This window comes from Malurus melanocephalus, unplaced genomic scaffold (genome assembly GCF_030028575.1).
Source record: "Malurus melanocephalus ecotype Western Australia unplaced genomic scaffold, MMel_1.1 scaffold_234, whole genome shotgun sequence".
Classification (NCBI taxonomy): Eukaryota; Metazoa; Chordata; class Aves; order Passeriformes; family Maluridae; genus Malurus; species Malurus melanocephalus.
The window spans coordinates 490,120-515,653 of NW_026623466.1; the positions used below are offsets into that span (position 1 = coordinate 490,120).

Sequence of the window (25,534 nt, forward strand, 5' to 3'; positions counted from 1 at the left end):
ATAGATATAATGAAGAAATCTGAAGTGCWGGTGGCAAGCCAGACTGCTCAGTACCTATATAGATGAGTAACAGTGACAGTGTCCACACATCACCTGCCCACTTKGATCTACTCTCTCCTCTTTCCTCCTCCTCTTTCTCCCTTTGCCATCCTGTGTTGATATGAATCTTGAGTAGATTCTTTAGAACAGGAATGGTGTCTTTTTTGTTTGCATAGAGAGGCTGGCATGGGTGCTGCATATAGCTAGCTGCAGCTCCTATGATATTGTTAATAGCAAATAATAAAATGCGGCTGTYGGTTCTGATCAAAATTCTGATTAATTTTGGATGGAGTTATTATCGTTTCAGATGTTTCAGCATATACTTATGGAAACGCAAGATCAAGGTATCTTCTGTATAAACTACTTCKTTTTATTTCTTTTAAAAATGAATTCAGATTAAATTAATTTTTCTGGGAGTTCAAAGTTTTTTTCCTCCTCAGCATAGTAATTTTCTTGATGTTTATTATTATATCTGAGATATGTATCAGCCAACAGTAGAGTATCTGCTATTATTAGCATTCAGTAACCAGATACTTCCTGAGTTTCCATGTAATTGGGAACAAAAATGCACAATTTAAAATTCCACTATAATATTTAATTATATTACTTGATTAGGAACTCTTTTCGCAGAATGGTTATCTCCTTCTTCAAGAGAAGAGCCTCYGGCATTTTGGATGAAAGGACAGCTCTGTCACTTAAAAGATGCTGGTGGTCCTTTTTTATATTGATGAACTCTTTGAAAGGRTGGACTCTGGTTTTGTCCCTTTCAGGAGTTTTTAAACAAGTATGTCACTTCAGAAAGTGGATACTAGAGCCAATATTTGGATATATAATTACGAGAGATCTTTTCTGTTTACGAACATACAAACAATTTTCACAGGAGGGATAAGTCCAGCCTCCTTTATCATTTCTTATCAGAGCGAGCTATTAAGCAGCTTTGTAAAATAATTTATTCTCAATCTGACATTTTATACTGGCAGCTGAGCATTTCCTTGGACTTTTGGGGAGGRTTACCTTTGTTACTTCCCTTCCCCCTCAGCCCTCAGGCAAGACTGGATGTGAGCCTCTCTATTATTTAYAGGTGATGCTGATATGACTCTCCCTTATCAGGTGCTACTGGTCAATAGGCACATTCTTGTTAAAATCTGGGCTACAGACCCAGAACCTGAAATATATAAAAATATTGGACAGAGTTCCTATTTGCAAATAAAATAAAAACAACTCTAATGATCTGATAGCAAGTAGGCATTTCTCACAGAAACAAAAAGGAACTCCACCTTCCTCGTCTYAGTGGCCCAAGAGCCACCTCCTCTCCTCTCAAGGGACTACTGAATCTTCACATCAGGTTACAGTCCTGCTTTTCTCATTGAAGCTTAATTAATGATGATTATATAATCCTCCCTAATGGAAAATCAAATCTCTTGTATTTGATTTAGCACAGCCAGTGACTCATGCAGTCGCTCTGCACAGCCTGCATTGCTGTTTCACTGGTCGGCTGCTCTCGCCTGGGCACAGCCAATGCAACGGGGRTTCACTCATGTGCAGGCAGCTCATGTCACATCCCTGGTGTAGATACAGCTGCAGAAATGTTTTGCAGCAGGGGCTGTAGATACAGATTCCCCAGGACCAGTCCAAGTGTGCAGCCTCTTGCTAACCCTGGCGCTGGGCTGTGCAGCTCCTTTCGCCTGCAGCTACAACTGCGCCCAGGAGTTCCAGGGACAGGGATCTCCTGAAAGGCTGAGTACATGCTCTGAACTATGAGAGCTTTCCTGGGTGATTTCTAGGCCCTGTACATGAATGTCACTGCCTCTTCTGGGATCAGAGAAGATGCCAGTGACTACTCCTCTGTGGGAGTAGCACGGGTTCAATGTAGATTCTGTGTGATCTGCCTCCCTGACAGCAATTCTGGTGACAAGTCACCTTGGCAGATATCAGGTATTTGTTCTACTTTAGCATGAAAAAAATTATCTCTGGCATCTCAGTACAAAGGCCTTTAAAACCCCAGAGCTCCCATTAAAGTTAGGGAGAGCAGCTAAGCCCCTAACTGGCTTTCTAAGCCGCAATCCTTCAAATTAATCCATTCAAACCCATCCCTATATGATGTTCTCAGCCACAAGTCACAATGCGATTAACAGAGAAGGTATGARGGAGGAGGGAGGGGGGCAAGGTGACTGGGAACCCACACACAAAACCCCCTTCCTGCAATCACCACCACTGCATGAGCAATGAACAATAATCAAATAAGACTAAGAAGATGATAATTCAAAGCAGGTTACATAAAAGGTTATGTGGAAGTAGAATAAAGATAGTGACATTTCTGTTAAAGAGGGCAAAGAAGGACCTTAAAAGGTCCTTAAAAGAACCTAAAGAAGGTTCTTAAAAACATTAGCAAAGGTTCAATGAGAAGGAATGGTGACAGATTTACAAGGGCTGTTGCTGCTATGACCCTACATTAATAAAAATGGAATAGCAAGTATCCTGATAGCYTATAGCCTGCCCAAGGATAAAAGAACTTCCCTGGCCACAGAGGCTCTGGCATGGCTGCAGCAGGARCACGCAGGCAGAGTGGGCTCAGATTATGCTCATTGGAAACAAAGGTAGGAGTTGGCATTGGGTGGTTAAAAAGGAACGGCAGAGATTTGTATTTAAAGAACATCCTGTATCAGTCTCCCATGTGTAAAAACATGCTCACACTTCCACTGCTGTGAAAAGCTACAGGGAAAAACATTCTTCAATACATTCATAAGGAATGTCTCCTGCTAATTAAGCCTAATTTGCAATTTCTGTCTTTCTCCCCCAACTAACTCTTTTCTTATMTTTAGCTTAGAATCCTTCTTTCACAAACACCTCCAAAAAGCAGGATTTTGGGGCCAGCTGATCCCATGCATACAGGACAAATGATGCGCTGAGCAATATGTCTCTCTCCCACCACCCTTCCCACCTCTTTCTTTCTTGCCCACTTGGCCTCACACCTGGAGGAGGGATGACTGGAGATTGGGCATTTATTTAACAGGAGGAAAAGAGGGTAGTTACTGTCAGATCCAGCAGGTGCCAGCTGAGGTGCATGGGCTGGGGGATGGTGCCTGCTAACTGTGGGCCAAGCAGAGGCAGGAATGCAGCTCACCACTGCACCCACCCAGTGCTCAAAGCTGTYTGTGCCACAAGTCCCTGTGCCAAAGCACAGCTGCCCACAGCCCTCGGTGGTTTGCCCAAAGGGTGGCTGCACTCWGACAGTCTCGCTTGAGCTGATTCTCCAATGCCTTGCTCAGGGTGCAGCCGGCTGGACCCTGTGGATCCAACGATGGATGGTCACTTTGGAGCTCTGCATCTTCTTCTGGCTGCTCACCCTGTCCTTTGGACACGATTATCAGCTCCCAAGCAAAGTTTGCTGCTGCTACGTTGTGAATCTTGTTGCTCTTGTTTCCACCTTTGCCGGGAGGCTGCCATGGGGGTGACTCCCAGCCAAAGGCGAGCAGTGCTGGACATGCACTGATGAAGAATTTCCATCAGGCTCTGCACTGAACTGGCAAAACTAAAGTCAGATGGCAAAGGGACTAGGAGGCACCATCCCTGGTCCCCTCCCTGGCAGACGGAGGGTCAGACTGAAGCAGAGATATGAAGAAAAGTGGAAGAAACAAAATAAAGTAGAAGATTTAGGAAAAAAATGGCACAAAGAGGGGAAAAATGAAGCAGAAAGCACATTATTTGTTTGAAAGCTGTTAAGATGGGGTCCTTGTAAAATGATTTGGTGTCTTCTGAAATCAATATGTTCCCATTTAGTTTCTATGCATTAAGCTAGGAAAGATATCTGTAATGTAGGTTTTATCATTCTTCTGAGAAACAGCCACTGAAAAAATTGCTGGGATGTGAAATCCTAACGGGTAAGGGGGCAATATTAAGGTCACGCCACAATAAAGGGCTGAAAATCCTTGAAGAAAATGGATCAGAAATTCCCCTGGTAGAAATATATCCTTATGAGTCAGCACCTGAAATCCGGTTTCTGCTCTAGAAAACAGAACAGCTTGGTGTGCACGTCTGTCAGGCAGGCACATTTCACTTCATTCAAACTAGAGAGCATACAGGCAGCTACATTTTCTTGTACAAATAGAGCYTCAAATCAGATGGCACAAACAAGGAATACATATCTCCATGCTGCACGTAGGTTTCTATTCTAGTCATGTGAAGCAAAAGCAGAAAGTTAAATGGGGACAGGGACATTTTTTTTCACAGTGTGGCATGCAGTTTTTGGAAAGCACGGTGGGGAATTTTTTTGCAGAGGATGACCTATTTGGAACAATACCAGCAACTTTGGAAATGCCACTCTGGAGTTCAGTCAGGCAAGTAACTAAAGCAAACTTGGGCAGGCAGGAGAAGGAAAGTAATAAAAGAGTATTTCATTTCTGACACTAATGGCCGTGCAGCAATCTGTTTGTTAGAGAACAGGCGAGGTGGAAATCTGCTCTTCATCCCTTGAAAGATAGTTTCCCTGGACKGACTGTGGTGCATTAGCGACTATGCTGACTTCATTTCTTCCCTTTTTTTTGGAGAGTATTGGCTTCTGCAGTGCAGGAGAGGAATGTAAAATGGCAGCTGGAGAGGGAGGTGGGTGGCAGTGTCTTCAGCCATTCTGATGCCACGTGGCACTGCTGCCTTTCCCCAGGATTTTGCAGAGAAGGGTGAGAAGGCAGGTTTGGCAGGTTATCAACTCTGGCACAGAATTTCTGTTTAATGTAAACCAACAGATATAGGATAGCAAGATTCTTACTTTGCTAATAGGTGGGGTCTTAGCACACACTATTAGTGAGCACAAATAAACCCTCCTCTAMACCCATCATTATTTGCAAACTTACCCAGAGTCCAGGATCACTGCAAGGGAAGGGCAGTAACAAAAGCTAACACAATTTCACTCATCACGTGTATTCATCCAGCTATTGCAACTCAGCCACGAGATCCGTGTGAAGCAAAATTTATCCCATAATGTTAAAAATAGTTCTGTCAGTTAAAAGCCTGTCTCGTTCAATGGAACAACACTTATATTTTATTTTACACAGCTAAAGTAACATTTATACAACAATTAAAGCTTACCATTGCTGTAAGACCGAAAATTTCCTACAAATTTTATGTATTCATATGTTGGAAATTCCTTTGGGTTCAAACTTCCTCTCAGAAGATGACAATAAAACTCTAGTTCATTGTCAGCTGGATTGTTAAAAGAAGAAGAAGAAGAAATAAATATACTATTTCAGCTAAACACAACCAACGGCGTCTTTCAACCCCAATCTTGCAACTGGCAGCACAAGAGCAGCTCGTTACCACTCAGGAGTCCTAAACACCAATGTGCTCTACATTGCAGGATCAGAGCCTCTGCARGAAGTGCCTTGCAGGGCTGCAGTTGCTCAGTGCTGTGCACAGCCCTGCCTGCAGCTCAGCCTTGACAGCCTCAGAGATCAACTCGCCCTTATCCAGCACCAACTCATCACATGAGTTACACAGCAACGGGGARAACTGGCTCCTTCACTTACTGCTTTTTGCTATTTAGGCTTCTCACAAATCACAGCTGTTCTACACCTTGTGTTGGGAAAATATGCTCAATTACCTCAAAAWACCTATTAAATGAACTTTGGCATATTAGCTGTCAGCTGCAGGGTTTGTGTGATACATTAGATTAGGCAGCTGTACATGTTACATTATCATCTCGTGTTTCCTGGTTTTCTACATCTTACCTCCTAGGGTGAGTAAGGTCGAGGAAGTAAAAACATTTCTAAGAAAAATGAAATTAAATTTGAAAAAGAATTACAATGGTTTTAGAGATAATTTTTAAGTATWAGGCAAACCAAAGGTACGCCACATTCGCTTATCTCTGAACAACATCTTACTTGAACAGGCTGAAATATCAATTAAGATGTGATTTGTCTCAGGCGAACTCTCAGTTTCCATCGGCTAACCTATTTTCCTTAGCTGTCTCAAATGATATGATATTTAATAATTAACATAACTGCGAGTAGTCTTAGCCTAGTGAAATAAAGGCAAGGAGTTTARTTTAAAAATAGAACCAAAGGGTCATTCCAGGTGGCATGATCTTTTTGAAAGGCTATGAACCTAATTTTTTTAGTGCACATCACAAAATTTTCTGAGAGAAAATTTTTTATTCTGCTCATGCTTTTTCATTTACTAGAGAAGATAAAATAGAACTTACTTTTTAGGTAATCCGATGAGGCAGAATCTGTCATAAGCATACAAGAAGATAACATCTTATAAATTTCTGAATGCTCTTGTTCTGGGAGGAAGTTTAACAAATTCTGATCCAAGACATCACACTGCAAAGAGAAAGAACTTTTGAGACAAACAGAAATAACACAAGCAACACTTGCAGAGTATCCACCAGCACAAGCCCTGCCTCTGGCCAGCTATGAGCTGAATGTCCATGTGCCTCCAGCCCCTCAATCAGCTGGCATGAACCTGAAATCCATCCGAAATCTAGGAACTGAGATTTGGGAATGGAAAGAGGAGACGGATTTGTGCAAAAAGCCATGGCTGGCCCAGGGTGGAGGAGACAAAGAGTCTGTCACGGGCTGCCAAGAGGAAGGGATCCCTGTGCTCAGCATGGTGACTGACCTAACACTAGCAGAGTGTATCCCAAAGGGAGCCTGAGATAAAGTGACCCTCYGATGGCATCGACTTACATCCATCCCACTGGAGACTACCTCAGGCTGAGCTGACACACTGACACAGCTTTGTGTGTCGTCAGAGCAGCTGCTCTCAGACTGTACAGTCATGCTGAAAACATGCAGSCTCTGTCGGAGACTGGCAAGTTATTAACCATCATTTATTTATGTATTGGTTTCCCCTTGCTTTCTACCCATGCTGACTGTTCTGTGTGGAATTCCTGTTTAGAGTAGTGAAATTCATTGRGTAGACTTTAAAAATCAGAGTGCTTTATACACACACACATCTTGATGAGATAATRTATCACATTAGATGATTCAGTTACAAGCAGTTATTACATGTGCTCATCACTTGAATATTCCTTTAATGAAGAATACTTGCAAATTTTTTTTGTGATTTTAGTTTATATCTTACTAATATGAATCCTACTGATACAGTATGTGATAAAAGCTTTTTGTATTTGTATAAATACTTACATATACAAACATTATATTTATATCATAAAGAGATGTTATATACACACATCTACATACACATACTATACTTCACAAAATATAGTACATTGTTCATGTAATTTTATATATGTAATTTTCTTATATGAAGAGCCTTTGACAGGAAAATGCAGCAGTGAGTTTTGCTCAAGGCTTAGGTACAATCTCAGAAATTAATTTTTTTGTTCTCATTCCCTTCCTACCTGTAAATGACAATGATAGCACCAGGTTAATTAATCTCCCATCTAAAGCGCAGTAACTGCAGGAAGACTAGATGTGAGCCATCACCACTCCTCTAACTGAAACTTTTTGTCTCCATCCCGTGACCAAGCTCCAATTCCAAACCTCTGACTAGTTCTGCTCTGTCGCTTCTGTCTGAGGTGATAGCTGCAGGGGCCTGTGACTACATGTGTGGTTGGAATTGCAAGGCACTTTTGTTCCACACACCCCCTCAGAGCAACCTCTTGCCCTGAGCACCAGGYATTAATTGATTTGCAAGTCCTGGTATTTACATTTGTTCCTGCCATCATGTACCATAACCACAATTTAATACTTGGTTTGCATCTTTGCTTGTAGGAAATAGCAACTTTTTTTAAATGAGTTTGAAAAAATGCTAAGGTTTCTACTTTTTACTGTGTTTCACAACTCTTGCCACTTGCAGAGGTTTGGCACACCTGTAAAACTGCACAGAAATGAATTTCTGGATCTGGTACTTATCAAGCCTCCAACCATGCTCTCAAATCAATATGTTAATCCAGAATACATTGCTAAGTCAAACAGAGAGATAGAAGCAAATATTTCACGATCTCACTGGAGCTGTAGAAAATGCCAAGYAAGCTATTCAGAGCTAATTCTGCACCAGACCCAAAGAGCACACATCTGGTGTCATGGCAAAAAGGTGAGTGGTGAGACAGATAGGCTTTCAAAGGGGTCTGGACAGACTGGATCAAAGAGCTGAGACCAATTGTATGAGAGTCCAACAAGGTAAAGTGCCACATCCTGCACTTGGGTCACAATGACCCCGTGCATTGCTATAGGCTGGGGCAGTGTGGCTGGAAAACTGCCCAGTGGAAAAGGACATGGGGATGCTGGTTGGCAGTGGCTGAACATGAGCCAGGGTGTGCCCAGGTGGCCAAGAAGGCCAATGTCATCCTGGCCTGAATCAGCAATAGTGTGGCCAGAAGGACCAGGGCAGGGATTGTCCCCCTGTACTCAGCTCTGGTGAGGTCACACATCAAGTGCTGTGTCCTGTTCTGGGCCCTTCAATTCACCTCACACTGAAGTGCTGGAGCGTGTCCAGAGAAGGACAACAGAGCTGGTGAAGGGTCTGGAGCACAAGCCTTGCAAGCAGCAGCTGAGGGAGTTAGCATTATTTAGCCTGGAGAAAAGGAGGCCCAGGGGAGACCTTATCACACTCCTACAGTTATCTGAAAGGAGGTTGTGGTGAAGTGGGGGTTGGTCTCGCAGGCAACCAGTGACAGGACAAGGGGAAATGGCCTCAAGCTGCACCAGGGGAGGTTCAGGCTGCAATCAGGAAACATTTCTTCAKAAAAGACTGACTAAGCATGGGAAGAAGCTGCCCAGGAAAGTGGTTGAATCACCATCCCTGGAAGGGTTCAAAAAATGAGTGGACACTGCACTTAGGTTTAGTGGGCATAGTGGTATTAGGTCAAAGGATGGAGTTGATGATTTTGCAGGGCTTTTCTGATCTGATTCTGTTGCCAAAATTTGACCATTGGTGATAAAAATGAATCAGAGGGGAATGGTTTGCAACTCTAATTATTCTGCMGTGGGCAGTTCTGTGCCACTGGCTGACACAGCCACAGAGCACAGCTGAACGAAACAGGCAAAGCAGGTAAAAGATAAACYACAGTGACTGTGGGTAGCCTCTTTAGAAAAACTATGTTAATGCACAGTTTTGCTGCTCACCCTGGAATCTACTCTACATTTTCAAATCTATGGATCCTGCTAACTGAAACTTCAGAGTATTCACTCCTGAAAGCCATGGCAGGCAAAGAGCACCTCTGCCTACATAAATGCTGGTCTGTTCTAAATACAATTCATCAAGTTCTGCAATCAGGTGATGCACAGCTGAAGTATTTGTGCTGTTTCAACAAAACAGCTGTACTCCAAAATGGAACTCCTTCCTCATAATTTCATTGCTTTTATTGGGGAGTAAGGAAAAATTCCTGCTGAAGGGAGAAAAAAGCAGAGGARCTAAGCAAACATGGTCACTAGGAAAAGGATGGTGGAAGCCTGCAAATGAGACACATTTCTTTCCCACTAGTGCAGAAAATAAAGATAGCTATGAACTTGTGTGCTGGGATTTGGCCCCTGTATCAACCTGCACACCCTGCACTGATTCCCACTGCAACCCTGCAACAGCAACACAGCATGCACAACTTCAGTACACTGTAAGGTGCAATGTYCTCCATTTCTCCACCCTGACTTTAACTTAAGCACCCAACACAGCAGAGCAAGTCCTTGAGTTTCACTGGGGAGCCCCTGAAGAGAAAGACCTGAAGAGAAAGACCTTCCCTTGGGAGAATCTCAACTGTGCCAGAGACCTACAGGAAAAGCAGGCAAGAAGACCCTTCTGAAGAGACTGCATATTCTTGGAGTCACAGTGTACCATATGACTTGCAAATGCTAGGAGTTGTGATCAGATTTCCATGAGTTCACTTCAGCTAGAGTCAACCCTACCACGTCAACTACAGCTTCTCCACTTCAACTGACCCCAGGAGTAGTCAGAGAAAGTAGCCACATCTTGTTAAAAAAAATAAAATAAAATTACAACACGGGAAGTTTGTGCTTGAAAATGCTCCATGGAAGTAAGGGAAGCTGTATTAAAGAGAACTGGATATATTTGTTCTCARCATTGGAGACTTTCATGATTTTAATGAAAGAAAATACATCAGATTTCTTGATAGGGGCCCTCAGAGAGCCCTGCTCCATGTCCTGCCCAGTTTTGCTTCCCTTTCATTGCTCAAAGCTGATGATTTGCAGAGTATTTTTTCCCTTGTTGTCGCAGAGGAGAAAGAATTGGTATTTTGTCCCTCAAGCAGTAATTGAATTTAGCTTACAAATAGATCCTTGAGGTAAACAAAATAAGCCACATAGATTTTCCAGATAGCACACTGATCAGCTTTAAAACTTTAAAAAAACGTACAGCAAGGGCAACAGAGTACTAAAATACCCAGTGTGCACCTCAATGCACGCTCAGCTGGGCCCCTCCCCACGGCCACAGTGATTTGCCAACATGGGGCAGGCAGAGCCTTTATTCTTGYTCAGTTATGGCCTCTGGGATGCTCCGAGTCCCTCTGCATGTGTGAGCTGGYGGGGCAGTTGTTAACCATTTCCATTCCAACAGCTCCAGGAAGGTCTGCTCCACCTCCAGCCCTGTCAGGTTGGTCCCTGACTTGGACTGCCACGTGCTGCTTCTATGCAAGTGAAAAGTAATGTCCCTCTTTGTCCTTATTTTGGGCTGGATACTRTGTAAGGTTATCATACAAGGCATGTCTTTGGCAGAGAAAACTGTTTTAGTTTCTGATGATCTGGCTCAGGAATCATGAACCTGAATCTATCCATTTTCAGTCAGGGCTTAAGATTTTAGGCACAAGGTCTGAAATGTGTCTTCCTGAAGAGGAATACTTCTCTGCAGATCTACTCTATCCACTAAGAATCAGTATTTGGAAGGAATAACAATAAAACCTCCAAATGATGAAAGACAAGGAAATTTCATGGAAATCAGTRAGTGTATGAAAACCTCACAGCCTGTGTGCAGAGCTCTCCCCACCCCTGACGTGAAGGCAAATGTCAGAAAATAGTCAAGTACTGGTTTTCTCAAGTGCTGAGGATGAAAGAAAATTGAAATGGATAGACTCAGTTCATTCTGTTGTTGYATAGCAATACTTTTGCATTTACCAGGAACTGCTGCCTTTCATCAAGTTCCTTTTGTCTCAGAAGAAAATAATTTTTGTTCATATTCCAGCAAGGTAGTGTTGTGAAATACATTTGTCTGGGTAGAAAACACAACACATATTTGGTGAAAAACTAAATGAGAGAAAAAGAATTGTAATTTTCTTAAGAACATGGCAGGGRGTAGTACAATAATGATTTGGCAGCTGATTTTTTCTCCTGGGCATGCATTTATTTGAGACCAGGATGCTAAAAATGAGTGTGAGGATTAATCCGTAATTATTGTGCCATTTCTCCTAGAGCAGCCTTAGCAACAGGAGCAGGGTTTGGAGCAGTCCCTCTCCCCTTCTCCTCCAGCMCAAGCCAATGCACGTGGGAGCATCTCCCACAGCAGGACCTCAGACAAAAGACTCTGAATGTGCTGGGCTGAGCATCTTTGACCATGTGTAGGGGTGCACCCAACATCGGCTCCAGCAGCCCTTCCTGGGGCWCTCCCCTTGGGAAAGAACAGCTGAGCTGCAGGGAGAGCTCATCAGCAGCCTCTGCTGAACTCCGGATTCAATGGGGTTTTTGTCCTTTACCTCCCTGGGAGCAGATTAAGGCCCTTAACAAGCTCCTCACTGGGCTGCCAGCAGCGCTGGTGCTATTCTCTGCTAGCTTAGAAATCAGAGATGGAAAAGATCAGCCAGGTCACCCTGTCCCTCCCCTGGCCAGACTATTCCTGCAGAGCTTTTTCCATTCACACTGAAGTGCCTCATAGCAACAAAAACCTGAAGAGYATGAATCAGACAGAGATTGTGCAGAGCTGAGCAGCAGCAGCAGCTAGCATAATGCAGGGAGAAACTCCTTCACCACATTTTCAGGGAAACACCACCCCCAGCACCCTTTTACATCTGCTTCTAAAAATGCAGTGCCCAATTCTACAATGTATAGTAGAAAAGCTGATGCCGGAATTACTCACCGGTAAATGCCCTAGAAGAGGTGTGATGCTGTCAGACACATAGATGATGCTTCCACCTGTGGTTACTGCTATAATGAAGCCATCTAATGCCTAAAAAAATCAGACAAGTTGAGAGTGTTTTAATAGGAATGAGTGGTGTAAACAGGACATCTCCTCGTGTGTTGATCAAAACAGTTTGACTTCAGCACCATATTGTTACCGAGTTGTAGGAATGTTATCTCAAGTTGCAGAACAGTAATTCTCTGATTTTACAGTCTGATTTAACTTTTACAAGACTCTTTGTAGTCTAGTAAAACCTACTATTGAAGCAACAAAGGGCTCACAGGAACATTTCATGTCTCAGTTTTTAAATTAATCACACATTTTAATAATGCAAAATGACTAAGACTGGATCCCTTGGAAGTTATTAAAATGAACATTTGAGCTCTGTGTAAATATCAAAGGACAATGAAAAGATGCAGTCCTATCTCAAAATGGTACTTCTCTGCAAACCCCATAAATCTCGGTTTGTATTAATGTAACGTTGTATATTACTGGGCTTTCATGTAAGTAAAAGCAATGCAAATGATCAAATAATCCTCAGCCCAAGTTTTAATTGAGTGATTTATTTTAAAGGTCATGGTATTAGATTACTCATTCCAAGAGAAATTCACCCTTCTGCAGAGTTTCTTGYTCACTTCGCTCCCACCTTGTGCTAAGCCCCTTCACTCCTAGGACTGAAGGGAAATGTCAGCCTTATCCCCACCCTCTGCACAGGAGCATTTTCACCTTCAAAATGAGTCTCTTCTTTGGTCTGAGATGCCAAGTTTTGAGCTAAGTTTTGTTCAAAACTAAACCTAGGTAGATTCTGAGATCTAAAGCAAGATTAACTTAATTTTTCAAGGGATTCTCCTCAGTGAGAACTAAAGCTAGGTGATCTTCAGATCACTCTAAGGAAAACACCCTAAARAGTTWAGACACAACACAGTAGGTGCTCYGAGCACATATTAAAACYTTCCCATTGTCWTTAGGGAGTCACTGGTGAGGCTCCYAATCCTTCAAGTGGAGYAAGTCTGGGTCCTYCCTGTYAATTCSCTGATGTTCTGGAGTSAGCATTGCCAGCAGTATTAGAGCAGCAAAGGCACTGCAGGCACGACTGAATGAGAGCAGAGTTTGACTGTACTGCAGTGGCCATACCTGCTCAGGASACAGGTGTACTGCAAACAGCCTGATCACAGTGCCACAGCGTTACAAAACTATTCTGCAAATCCAGGCTGGCCTCCAAGCCAGATTTGCAGTTGATCTTGTAAGCCACAGCACATCCTTCCCCCCTGCTGACTTCAATAAAGGAAAGAATTCTGAGAATACTGGAAAATGCTAATTGTTTAAAAAAAAAAAGGAAAACACAAAGTCTTGAATAAAGACACAAACATATGTTCCTTTTTCCAGAGAATGCTGAGCACCCACAACTATTTAAGTCAATGGGAATCTGCTGGTGCTTCAATCCTTTGAAAAGCAAGTCAATAACTTATAYCCCAGCAGAAGAGTGTGTGTTTAGCATCTCTGAAAACCCTCCAGCTGCTATAGTTAGTTTGATTTTGTTAATCTAGGTGCAGAGAATATGTTTCTCTTTAGTGCAATACATTCAAGCTGTTTTCTAAAAAAGCTTGATAGCTGTTAACCCGTAGACGAGAGCAGGGGTTTTACAATGCAGTCGCATTGTGCATGTTACTATGGTGAAGGTTGTTAGTTTTTAAAAAATCAAGGCTTTATTTCATATCCAATGCAAATTATACACAGTGACTCATATCAGAATTTTGTGGCAAAATCAAGTTAATGTGTGCATACATAATTCTATTTTTATTTGCTTGCAACTGGACCTTCCAACATTAAGWCAGCATTCTCCTCTTCAAAGGTTTTACTCTTGTATCAGTCCTAGATGGACAAACAGAGCCTAATACCCACTGTAATTTGGTGACAGCCTTTTCAATGGGGTAAGACAAGGCCATTTTCAGGAAAGCTGATATATTACTGCAGTCAATGATGCCTTGATTCTTTCAAATTAGTGCTTGGAAAAAACCCTTCCCATCTTTTAATAAAAGGGTGGGAAAAACTTCAAAAAGTCTTGTCCAAATGATAATAAAATAAGATTAGTAGAAAGGCAAAATAGCAGGGAATGATGAACATCTGGCACAACAGGACATCCCAATTTCCAATGTTATCTCGAAGGGCATGGAAAATCACAGTAGCAAGAATGTGATTTATAAGCTGGGAAACCAAAAGTGATTGCTTTAATCTAAAATTGTGTAGCATACAAGTAGAATCAACAAAGGCCCAGCCTGTCAAAACAATGGCCAATTTATTGCTGTCTGAGGGATATATTTCAGTGCAGACTGAAGGAGTTATGTGTGTTAACTTCCTGTGCACTGAGATGGAAAYGGGCGGTTGTCAGAGCAATGGGAGCAAAGTGTCTCATAAAACTGGTCCAGGAGAGTGTCACCACAACAAATGGCCAAGGGACTGCCAGCCCCTGGGAGCCAGCAACGTGCCCTGGCTTTATGCCTTGGTGGGTGAAGTTAACACACCTCTGTTTGTAAAAATAAAATATAACCTGTGATTTGAATCTTTGCCCTGAACTACTCTTCTTGGGAGTTGCTGCACAGCTTTGCAGGCTGTGGCAGCACAGCACAACAGCACTGCTGAGAGGGAAGAACAACAGGTGGGGACTTTAATCCCTTGTCCCAGTGACAGCTCTGCTTGATGGTCAAATAAGCAGTTCCCAAAAGTTCTCTTTTGGCACTGCAGATGACAGCTTATTTTAAATGCATGAGTGTTCCCATGAGTGCTAAACAAAATCAGGAAAGGTATATACGCATGTTTACCTCCAACATCAGCTGGGTGAATTCTTCATTGCTGAGAAATGAAGGCTTCCAGTCCTGCTGAATTTCAGAAATCTCCGTCTGTGCYGAGACTTCTAGACAAATAAAACATTTACACCTTTAAAATTCAAATTAWCTTCTGCCTTGCAATACTACATATGAGTTGCTATGAAAAGAGCAAAATAACCTTTGTATTAAAAAATTGAAGTTTTCAAGCCTGAAATGTTTTACTCAGTTTTTTCTCAAGTCAACTTGTACTGACTTGAGCGGGAGCCTGTGTTCACAAGCCACTGGCCCCAAGAAACATTAATGGGGTATTGATCAAAAGATAAAACCACTTTGCATGAAATTAAAATCAAGGCAATGATTAGCACATGTCAAATTGCTACTTACAATTTACAGCATCAAAATTAGGATGCTAGAGAGGGTTCAGCCTATAGCTTCCGTGCCAAGCAGGGAACAGCAAGAAAGCCCCTTCAGAGGAGCCCCAAAGGGTTGTGACCCCAAACTGCAGAGCTATTGCTCTGTTTTCAAAAATGAGAGTGAGACATGAACTTATGCAGCAACTTTACACTGGTGCTGCCACCACTCTCTCCCATGCTCACCTTCAGCCACATAGTGCAGGGCAGCCCAGGAGAAGGAATGGAGCACCAGCATCTCATCCCAAATCCTGTCTGGAGGGCAAGGTCCCCTGTGCTGTCAGAGGAGATCTGTCCCACTGTTGTGGGGGTTCAATCCTGACCCCATGGCAGCTGCAGAGGGCTCACTCCCTGAGGGCTTCCCACGGAGGGATGCAGGCACACGGGATAGCAACTCAGCTTTGCACTGAGCCTGGGGACCATCCTGGATAACYGGCTGCACTGCTTTCCTTTGGAAAACAATCAGTTATGTTAGCTCCACCTGAGTCAGACAGGATTCTGAAGGACAGCTCTTATCATTCAAAGAAACTTGAGCTGGTTTCATTTGCTGCTCACTCTGCTTCTCTAGAAKTGCTCCCTCACTCAGCTCCAGTAGTGAGGGGATGGTGAGCACAGACTGTCTTCTCTTTTCAGCACCTCCTGCTAATTAATCCTATTGATTAACACTTCCAGTGCATGTAACACCCAATGTTCAATATTCAGAACACATAGGCAAAATGGCCAGAGAAATGCAAACAGATAAATGATTCTAAAGACAGTAAATTTACACGAGTGCCTGTGCATTTTGTCACYGAGAAAGAAATCAAAGCCTCCGTTCAAGCTGTGTTAGGGGAGATGCAGCGTCTGCTTCCACCAGCTTGTTCAACTTGCTCTCTGCACTGCTGGGGGCTGGCACTGGCAGCACAACTCTTCACAACCCCAGTGGTTTTACACACAGGTTTGAAAACCAGACTAAGGAAAAAGAGTCCACCAGTTTTTTTAGGTAGTTTCAGAATATAGGATACTTTCAGCAGATCTGTAGATTAGAAAAGCTAACATACATGAAATGGTGATGGAAGAATTGCTTGAGATTTAGGAGATTCTGTGGATTACAAAGGAGGCTCTTTATGAAGGAGAAAATCTGAGAATTGACCTCTTCCTCCTTTTATGACTAAAATCTTGGTCTAGCCTACCAAACGAAAGGGAAATATGACTGAAACCAGAACCAAAATACGCTGAAGACAATCAACATTTTAAAATGCTGATGCTTTGTATTATATTGTGTGACTACTAATCTGGTTTAAAAATAGATAACATATGCTTTTTTTAGCAAGTGCACAAAATCCAGTCACATTTTGACCCAGTTGCTGTGGAAGGACTTGYGACTGATAGCTTTCCTTTACCTAGCTGTTCTTCGAGAAAAAACACCTATTGGAGTAATTTATTTGGACCATCAGCAACACTTGTACACTTATTCAACTCTTGTGTGGTTGTTCTTTGCTCAGCTTTATAATTGAGCTTTGCAATCTTCCTTTGCCTTGGGCAGCTAAAAAAAAAGGTAAGTTATTACTATAATTTTTTAACAAACGTATACAACTATTAAATTTGAGATGTATTCCCCTCCTGTACAAAACCATAGGTTAATGGTTGGACTCAATGGTGTTAAATGYCTTTTCCAACCTAAATGATTCTATGATTCTGTCACTCTATCTTGTCTGCGGCAAAAATTCATTAAAGGAGACACTGCACTCTATTGACAGAACCATCATAATTATTTTTCTGTAAGATTGACATTTGTGACTCCATTCTGTTGGGAGTCATGATATTAGAGTTTTCATGRTCTTTTCTGTTACACATTCTCCGGAGAGCGCAGGAGGGAGGTGCTGCATGAGCAAAGATAAGCCAGGTGATGTAGTGCATCATCTTGTAGGTCACCTTTCTGCTTTCTGGGTTCAGGGGCACTCCCCAGTGTCACCCACTGAACCCTCTTCCTCACTGGGGCAGAGCAGGAGCAGTCCATTTTAAACYAGTGCCTGATTTATAAGGGAGAAGYGTTTCAACTGACCACTGCTGGTGGGTGTCAAAGCATCAGGAAGAGCACAGTGCATATTCCTCCCACTGAGTAGAAACAAGACCAAAGAGACTTGATCAGCAGGGTCAGAAATCTCCTCTGCCCTCTGTGAAGGYACATTTCTATATTTCTAACTGTCACTGGTGCAAGCATTTTACAAAATAAACTCCTGGCTTTCTGATGCTGAACTTGATTGCTGTAACTGGATGTTGTGCACCTGTGATGAAGCTTCTGTTTGGGCAAACGGGGTGAAGCATGTCAACTATCTGTGGATGCAATTTGCTGATGACAGCTTCAAAAACCGAGGTGCTTTCTGGTCTGAGTTCTCTGCTCAATGTGGAAAATTGAGTTCTACACAGTCCACTGAGGAGCCAGGCTGCTGAACAGATTGCTTCCCAGCATTTTTTCTGCAGAGAAGCTGGGGCAAATGCTTTGTTCTTCTGCTCAGAATATGGCAAATTTCAAGGATGGGAATCTTTCCTCTGCTCCCAAATCTCTCATTCAAAGCACCTCTCTTCTTCATGAGTGCTGCAGGGCACTATTACCCTCTTTCCCTTGGTTCCTGCCATTTGCCCCTTTTTCTAGCAAGTTGAGAGTCATCTTCAGCTGAAGAGCAAACAAGGAGATGGATTTGGGCAGCACGGTGTCTGCAAAAAGATCTCTTTTGATGAGACAGAAAAAACCTCAAATACCTTATGTTGGCACTTTTAGGTCCCTGGAGCCATTCTGATAATCACTGAAGGAAATGGGATATTACAAGGAGCTGTGTGGCAAGCACACRAAGAGCTGCAGTAAACCTTACCATTGTGTTTCTGCAGAAAGCCAATGACTTTTTCCAGCACAGTAGTTTTGTCCATTTTGCGAGTGTTGCCTGGAAGCATGGAGCTGAGCTCTTTGATGAGAACATTGAACTGATCACGCCTCTTCTTCTCAGACTTGTTACGTGAAGCCCTGTAGACAGGGAAAAAGAAAAAAGGATGAGCAGAGCAAGAGAAAAAATGATAGTGTACCTGCTCTTTGCAATGTATGTATACACATAAAATCAGCTTGCTGCATGCGTGAAGATTGACACTGGACTCCAGCAAAGCTGCACAGGCAAGTAGGAGGCAACAGTTCCCAGCTCCTGCTCTTGTCTTTGATCCACCTTTAGTGCCCAGCAGGGAGATGGAGGCTCTGCTCACTCCTCTGTGCTGCCTCTGGACACTCTGGTTGAGATTATCAGGTCAGCATTGCGATGGCAGTTGAAGGAGCTCTGTCCATCTCCTAGATATATGTAAGATGTTGAAAATTCATGCAGTCTCTGGGGAGGCACTCAGAGYGAGAAGAAATAGGAATACTGTGACAACAGTAAAATTGTCCACAAAGCAGAAGAGTGGAGAATGGATCATACCCATCCRTGCAGTCTCAACAAAAGAGAGGGATCTGAGCTTGGTTCATCTAGAGGGACCTGGCCACTTTGGTCACAGGTGCTCTGCCCACCTCCAGACTGGCACAGAAGAATCAGGATGTTGTCTTCCAGTCGTTAATATTAGAGATCTGAGTAGAAGTTGCTGCAGCTCCCATCTGTTCATACGAGACTTTGTTCAGTCTCCTTTTCAAGGATACAAGGACAAGCAGGAGAGAGGGCATGGGCTGGGTCAGAAGCTGGGATGTGTTGCTAGACCTGGGTCTTGGAAGTGCCATCAGTGCTTGCCCTTAATTTGTTTGCCACCAAGAAAATCACTTAATGTCAGTGCCCCGAGTCTTTAGATGTAAAATGAAGACTCTCCAGCTGTCTTCAGCAGCCTTGTCTGTTTAGCTTGCAGATTCCTCAGAGACAGCCTGCTTCTGCTGTTGTGTTTGAAGATCTCACAGGAAGAAAGGATCTGATTTCATCTGGGGTGTTTTGGCATCATTATAATACTGTCATTAAGGCTGTTTATGATTTTTTTCAGCATGCACACTTTGTTATTTTTTAAACTGCAAGTTAATTTGTACACCAGCATTTTCTGACTTGTTCCCATGAACTTGACAATTGCTCAACTTGGAGATTATCACCTGGACTTCTGTGTCCATGTGGAAATAGAAGCAAGTATAGCCCAGTAGGTTTGTTTGTTCTTCTGAAAGGTCCTCAAGCAGACGAGATTTGCCTTGTCAATTACGTAAAGATCTAAAAATCTGGTTACATGTAGATGGGAAAGAAAAGCCAAGAGGCGAGTTCTCACTCTGAGTTTCTCAGTCCCAGCTAACTCTGCTGTGCCTCAAAGCAGCTCTGGATGCTGAAAATCAGAGCACAATTTAGCCCAGCATCTACATCCCCTGCAAGGACCAGGATGGCAACAAACATTTTCAGCAGATGAATCACTACAGAAGCTTCTGGATGTTACTACTGACAGAGGGGTAATTTTTGTTTGTCTTGCTCTCAACCCTGAACACACTTGGAGATACACTGGACAGAAGCCAATGCTTGATTWTTTTACAGCTTTGAACACAAGAGATTGGGTGGATACTGCCTGACTGATTTCAGCTTGCTCTTATTACACTGCAAAAGGCTGTCAGAACAAGATGTGAAAAGCTCCGGCCTTATCCTATTTCTCTACAGTTTGGGGTGACGTTAAGATTATCAACATTTAACTTCCTCATAATTCAATCCTTAGTTCATTTTAAGCTTAAAAAGTCCAGATTTCCCTGAAAATAAAATAAACCACCAACTGTCAATAGGGAAGGTGTTGCTATAAAAAAAAAAAAAAAAAAAAAAAAAGGAAAAAAAAGGAAAAAAAAACCTTGACAGAAATGAAAAGTATCTATTTTTTAACACTTGACATTTTATTCACAAAGGAAATATAAAAACTCCTCTAGTGGAAATAACTCTACCAAGATATGAATCAATGATCACAGTAAAATTTTGAAAAGGAAAAAAAAGGGAAAAAATGGGAAAAGAAAAAGATAAAAACTATCCCTGCACAGTAGAAAATACTTTGTTTAGTACAGTTATAAATATATAAGAGTTTTCATTACTTCCCTTTGAAGATTATTTCCTGGGCTTGCTTACTTCACTKCTAGGGCACACAATTACAATAAGCCCAAACAACCTCTGTCTTAATTCCATACTACTTGTCCCAGTTCTCCTCCCTCCTTGCTACTCCACAAAATTTACAGCATATTCAAGGGGAAGGAGAAGACACAGTATGAATAAAATCGGGATTTTTAGTGAATACAGCTAAAGGCAATACAGGAAAGCCTGAATTCAGAATGAACAAAATCAACAATTTAACAGTCATTTTTATTCGCTTACATATATGCTGCTTGTTGTCTTAGACAGATACTGACTGACTAGTAGACACTACATTTTGCTAATTTACAATGAAATGTGACTTTACACTAAATTTCAGACTTCTTTTGGCTGTCCAGTGGAGTGTGTTATATATGCATCAATGCAAGTAACTGTAYCACATACCTTCATTCAGATTCTTAAATTTACTTTTTATTTCAGTGGAAAATGGCAGGTAGTAGTCTTCATGATTAAGCACTTTCTCATGGTTCACTTCAAGCTGGTTTTGGTTGGAATTTGGAATTCAACTGAATTGCAAAAAAAGTATTTTAAAATTATATACTATTAAAGCAAACTGAAAGAAGAGCAAATAGAGAAAAAAGTGCACAAAGCACACCTTTTGTTTAGAATTAATAAATCTACAAAACAAAATAAACCTCATCTAGCATCGAAGAACTGAAAATGAAACTATGGCTTCTGATCTCAGAAGATCAGAAAGCATCACACAGGTCTTTAATGCTCCCAAGTGTGGTGCCATCATACCCACACTTTCATCACCAGGTCTTCAGAGGGGAGTCGTGCCTTAGGGGGCCCGACAATGCAGATCAGGGATCAATTTAACCACCATTCTTCCTCAAGGAAGAGTTATATACCTTGGCCAAATATTAAACACATGGCACAAGGGTGGGAGTGCAAAGTCCTTTTCTCAGGAGAGGATGGATACTTTTTTCATGTTTGTATAGTACAACCTGTACGTGCCTAATAAATTGCAGCAGATATATATTGTGTGTATGTGCATCTCTACACATACCTAACCTGAGAAACCCAGCTCCTGGCTTGAGTCTGTCCCCAAAGACTTAGATCCAGAAATTTCCAGTCTCACCTACTTTTAACAGATTAAATAAAAGGAGAGAACAATTTCCTGGATATTTTAATCCCCTCTGGTGTTTCTCAGCCCAGATAGACCCAGTCCTTATACCAAATAGAGGGGRAAAAAAAAGCATTTCCCTTTTTGTACAGGACAAGTGAGAATCCTCAGTTTAAAAGACACAGCAGCAAAATATTCATCAAACAGCTTCTCTTAAGTTTAACCCTCTCTGTAAGAAAACCTGTAGCTTTTAAATAAATTTGAATGGTTTCAGAATGGTGTATTAACTTCAGATCTTCATGAAGCATCTCATGCTTTCAAACTCAATTTYAACTTTAGCATTATTTCTAGAAACCAAAAGGAACTTAAACGAWAATTTGAAGAAGCAGTTTCCTTTTTTAATTTTTGAAGTTATAATTTTTTTAATGCACCCTGATAGAGGCCTGCCCCAGGATATGACAAAAATTCCCTCTGGGAACAAACAGCACGAAAACCATACCAGATGGTGATGACAATCGCCGATAGCGAGGATASGTGTTATCCTATTTTTTTCATATATGCATTCATTTAATGCATTTTTTCTTTACTAACCAATTAGCACACAAATATCCTGATGATGACCAGGCCTTCAGCAGGGGAAGCAATGCTGCAAGGTGGGCTCCCTTCTGCACCCTCCGAAAGGAAGCAAAGGGGAATAGCTGAGCCTGGCTGCAGCCTGTGCTGACCTATATTGGTGAGAAAAAGCTGCGGGGAGGGAAAGAAGCGGAGAAGGAATCAAAGGAGATGAAACTGGATCAACTGCTTGTGCCTGGACTGGAAATACTCTCATTAGAGGGAACCAAGGGGAAAAATGTGGGCAACCCCTGGYTCTCTCAAAAGTAATTAAACTGCGGGCTGAGGCATTGATAACCTCGAATGCTTCCAAACTGCTTTTCTGCAGATGCTGGTCAGCTCTGACAGTTATTAAGAGTTTCATTGCCACAGGTCTTCTGCCTTGAAACACACCTTTTCTCTTCCAACAAAGGGTTCACAATGAATTCCCACCACCTGGGACTCGATGGAGTGCAGACTGTATATGAATGTAAGTTGTGCCAGTTTAAAGCTGACTTTTCGTGGTCTTTCTCTGCTCCAAAGGTAACTTCTGGGTGTTTTCATTGCTGTGAGATAGGCATTGATGAATAAATGACCATTCTAATAGGAAAAAACCCCCACTTTTTTATTTCTTTTTCTTTTGCAAAACGTATTTAAAGAAAAAAATCACTRCATTTTTGTACACTGTGGAAGCTCAGATGATGTATTATAGTGGCAGAAGTATGTTGTTGGTGCTTCAGTTCTGATGTTCTGCAGTAATGTGAAGAAAACGATCAATGCCTTGGCTTTTTTAACATTTTCCACAGGAAACATTGCTAGGTTATTTTCTTCTTACAATGCAGCCAAGATTAGGAGTCTGTGAGATGGCAGTTTTTTCAAGTTGTGTTTGATTGTATTTTACTCTCTTGCTCTTTGATTAATTGATTATGGATAAAACAGCTTCTGCAGCAACAAACAATATCAAGCTCATCACAGAGAGTTATAAAAGAAAATATGCTCACCTCTTTGCTCTGTCTTTCTCATCTTCATCCATTAGATTGTCTAAGCAGTTTTTTCTGTTGAAGGAATGCAAGAATCATTATGAATTGTCATTTTGTTAGCTCTACTTGCAGGTTAATCTCACASTCACTCTATTTCATTCTAATAACACAATGATGATATCCAGGTCAGATAAATGTGTCAGCAGTGCTTTATGCCACAGTCCTTGATTTTAGGAAATATCCATTGTGGGTAATATTATTCCTGAGTATTATGCTAGCCTTGGGGTCACTAGCCAGGGATCAAGGCTCCCAGGCATCACGCGGTGCATCAGCACAGTACAAAAACAGCCACTTCTTGGGGATGTGAAGGTTACTCTCTACAAACTTGTAGGCTGGATGATCCTGGGGTCTCCTCAAGCTGAAAAGCATTTTCACTGCCCCCATGCTCCCCCCTCAATCTCCAGTGCAAGAACCAGCATCACTGATGCCTTTGACTTCTCAGGCTGATCTTCTTACYGAGAGACACTTCATCCTCCTCTGTGGACCTTGATCCAAAGCCAAATGAGATGGCAGTAAATCTACTGAATCACACCTCAAATTCAAAGTATCCTTATAAATCCCACTGCCTAAGCCACACCAAAAAAACCCTCTTGCAGCCCAGTCAGACCACCTGCCCAGGCATAGGGACTATGGCATCCCCATCATTTTTTTCCTTAATGTTCACCAAAATGTTGTGGCATCAGCTTTGTAGTTCAATTGCTCCAGCAGTTTGAGCTGTAAGGAGAAAAGGGTAGATTGGGTAAATTAAGTGAATTTGCGTAGGCAAGGCAAAGGGAAAAATACAAGTACAGCCCAGCTGAAGGCTGAGTGCCTCAGAAAAACTTGTCAYCAGCTCACTGCCTGCTCTCCTTTGCTCCATGGCCTCATGAGAAAGTGATGCTTGATCTGTGTGACCACTTCAGCCTGAGAAAGGAGCCCTGTGTTGCTGCATCTCTCATGGCACCGGGCACCCCTGTTGGGTACAAACTCTGTGTGCTGCTGCATCCTACACAAATTTTTCTGAAACAGCAGCACAATGTCAGAGGATATTGCCAAAGCCTCATTTTCAAAGCAGTGGTGTAATGACAGGCGATGATAACACTCTTTTTCAGCAATCAATGTTTTTCATTTAATGAGTCCTCAACATGTAAGACACGAATAAAATTGGAGGGGAGGAGGAGGAAAGTAAATTGCTGGGCTTTATTTAARCCCATGTTATTTTCCACACATGAGTCACACACAAATTTGCCTGTTTAAAGAACGTTCTATGAAAAAAAAAGTGAAAAAGTAATGATAGTAAAAACAGTGCTTCTGTTAGTAGTTCTCTTACAGCAATATTCTCCTGGTCTTTACTCAACAGTTAGCTACAGAAACAAAACAACCCCATAACTCATAATCGAATGAGTTGTGAGGAATTAAAGCCACTGATCACTGACTGGAGGGTAAAACTACTACTTAATGGCATTCAGCTCATTGATGAAGCATAAATAGGAAATGTGAAGGCCAAGGGACTAGCTTTTTTAGTCATAACTTGTGAATTTAAATTGCTGAATTCCATAAACAGAACAAAGTAACAAATAATACCATGTAGTTTTAAGATTTTTTTTCAGATGTTTATTTGGACTTGCCAAACATCCATAGTCAGCCATGACTTTTGATTTTTAAGTCAGCCATATCATAATCCATATTTTGGACTAGGAAAATGTATAGGCCCAGCAAAATTTCATTAACCAGTGTTTTATATATACTTTAGGTGTTTACTTGCTTRGTCCCATAATGAAACTGTTATCCCAATCAATGTGTTTTCAAATAATTTGGGCTAAAATGTAGTGACAATATTCAGTGGGTTTTGTTGTTATCTGCTCACTTATTGCAACCTATGCTATTCAAGAATACGGAAGGCATCAGTAACATGGCAAGGGTTAGCATTTAGAATTTTGCAGTGTTTCTTTGCTAGACCTTTGCTCAAAATCATAGAATCATAGGACGTTAAGGGGTAGAAAGGGACATTAAAGATCATCTAGTCCCACTGGTGGGAGGACACCTTTTACTAGACCAGCTTGCTCAAGGCCTTATCCAACCTGGCCTTGAACACTGCCAGGGTTGGGACATCCATAACCTCCCTGGGCAACCKGTTCCAGTGTCTCACCACCCTCACAAGACAGCACAGCACAGCACARAACAGCACAAAATGTTCTGTTGCATGTACCCTTGTTGAATCTAGGGTAATACMATTGAACTGGGGCAGTATCAGCAGAAGGAGTCCCTCTCCCTGAATCCCTAAAGGTCTTCCTCTGCTGCACTGAGGCTTCCTCTGGTTGTAACAGATTCCCGACAGAAAGCAGGAATATTCAGACAAGTGTGCTGAGTGAGGAAGGGTGAGGGTGGATGAGACAGCCAGCAT

The 25,534-nt window shown here is 42.0% G+C and overlaps 1 protein-coding gene across 1 annotated transcript in view; it reads right to left on the minus strand.

Annotated features, from left to right (window-relative positions):
• Positions 1-25,534, minus strand: part of NPAS2 (neuronal PAS domain protein 2) — a 102,111-nt gene that overhangs the window by 29,683 nt on the left and 46,894 nt on the right. The window contains exons 2-7 of the mRNA XM_057374847.1: positions 23,113-23,166; positions 18,205-18,353; positions 14,937-15,028; positions 12,076-12,165; positions 6,236-6,356; positions 5,125-5,238 (exon numbers count right to left, since the gene is read on the minus strand). Coding sequence (XP_057230830.1) covers positions 5,125-5,238; positions 6,236-6,356; positions 12,076-12,165; positions 14,937-15,028; positions 18,205-18,353; positions 23,113-23,144 — 598 coding nt within the window. The 5' untranslated portion in view covers positions 23,145-23,166. The remainder of the gene's footprint in view (positions 1-5,124; positions 5,239-6,235; positions 6,357-12,075; positions 12,166-14,936; positions 15,029-18,204; positions 18,354-23,112; positions 23,167-25,534) is intronic.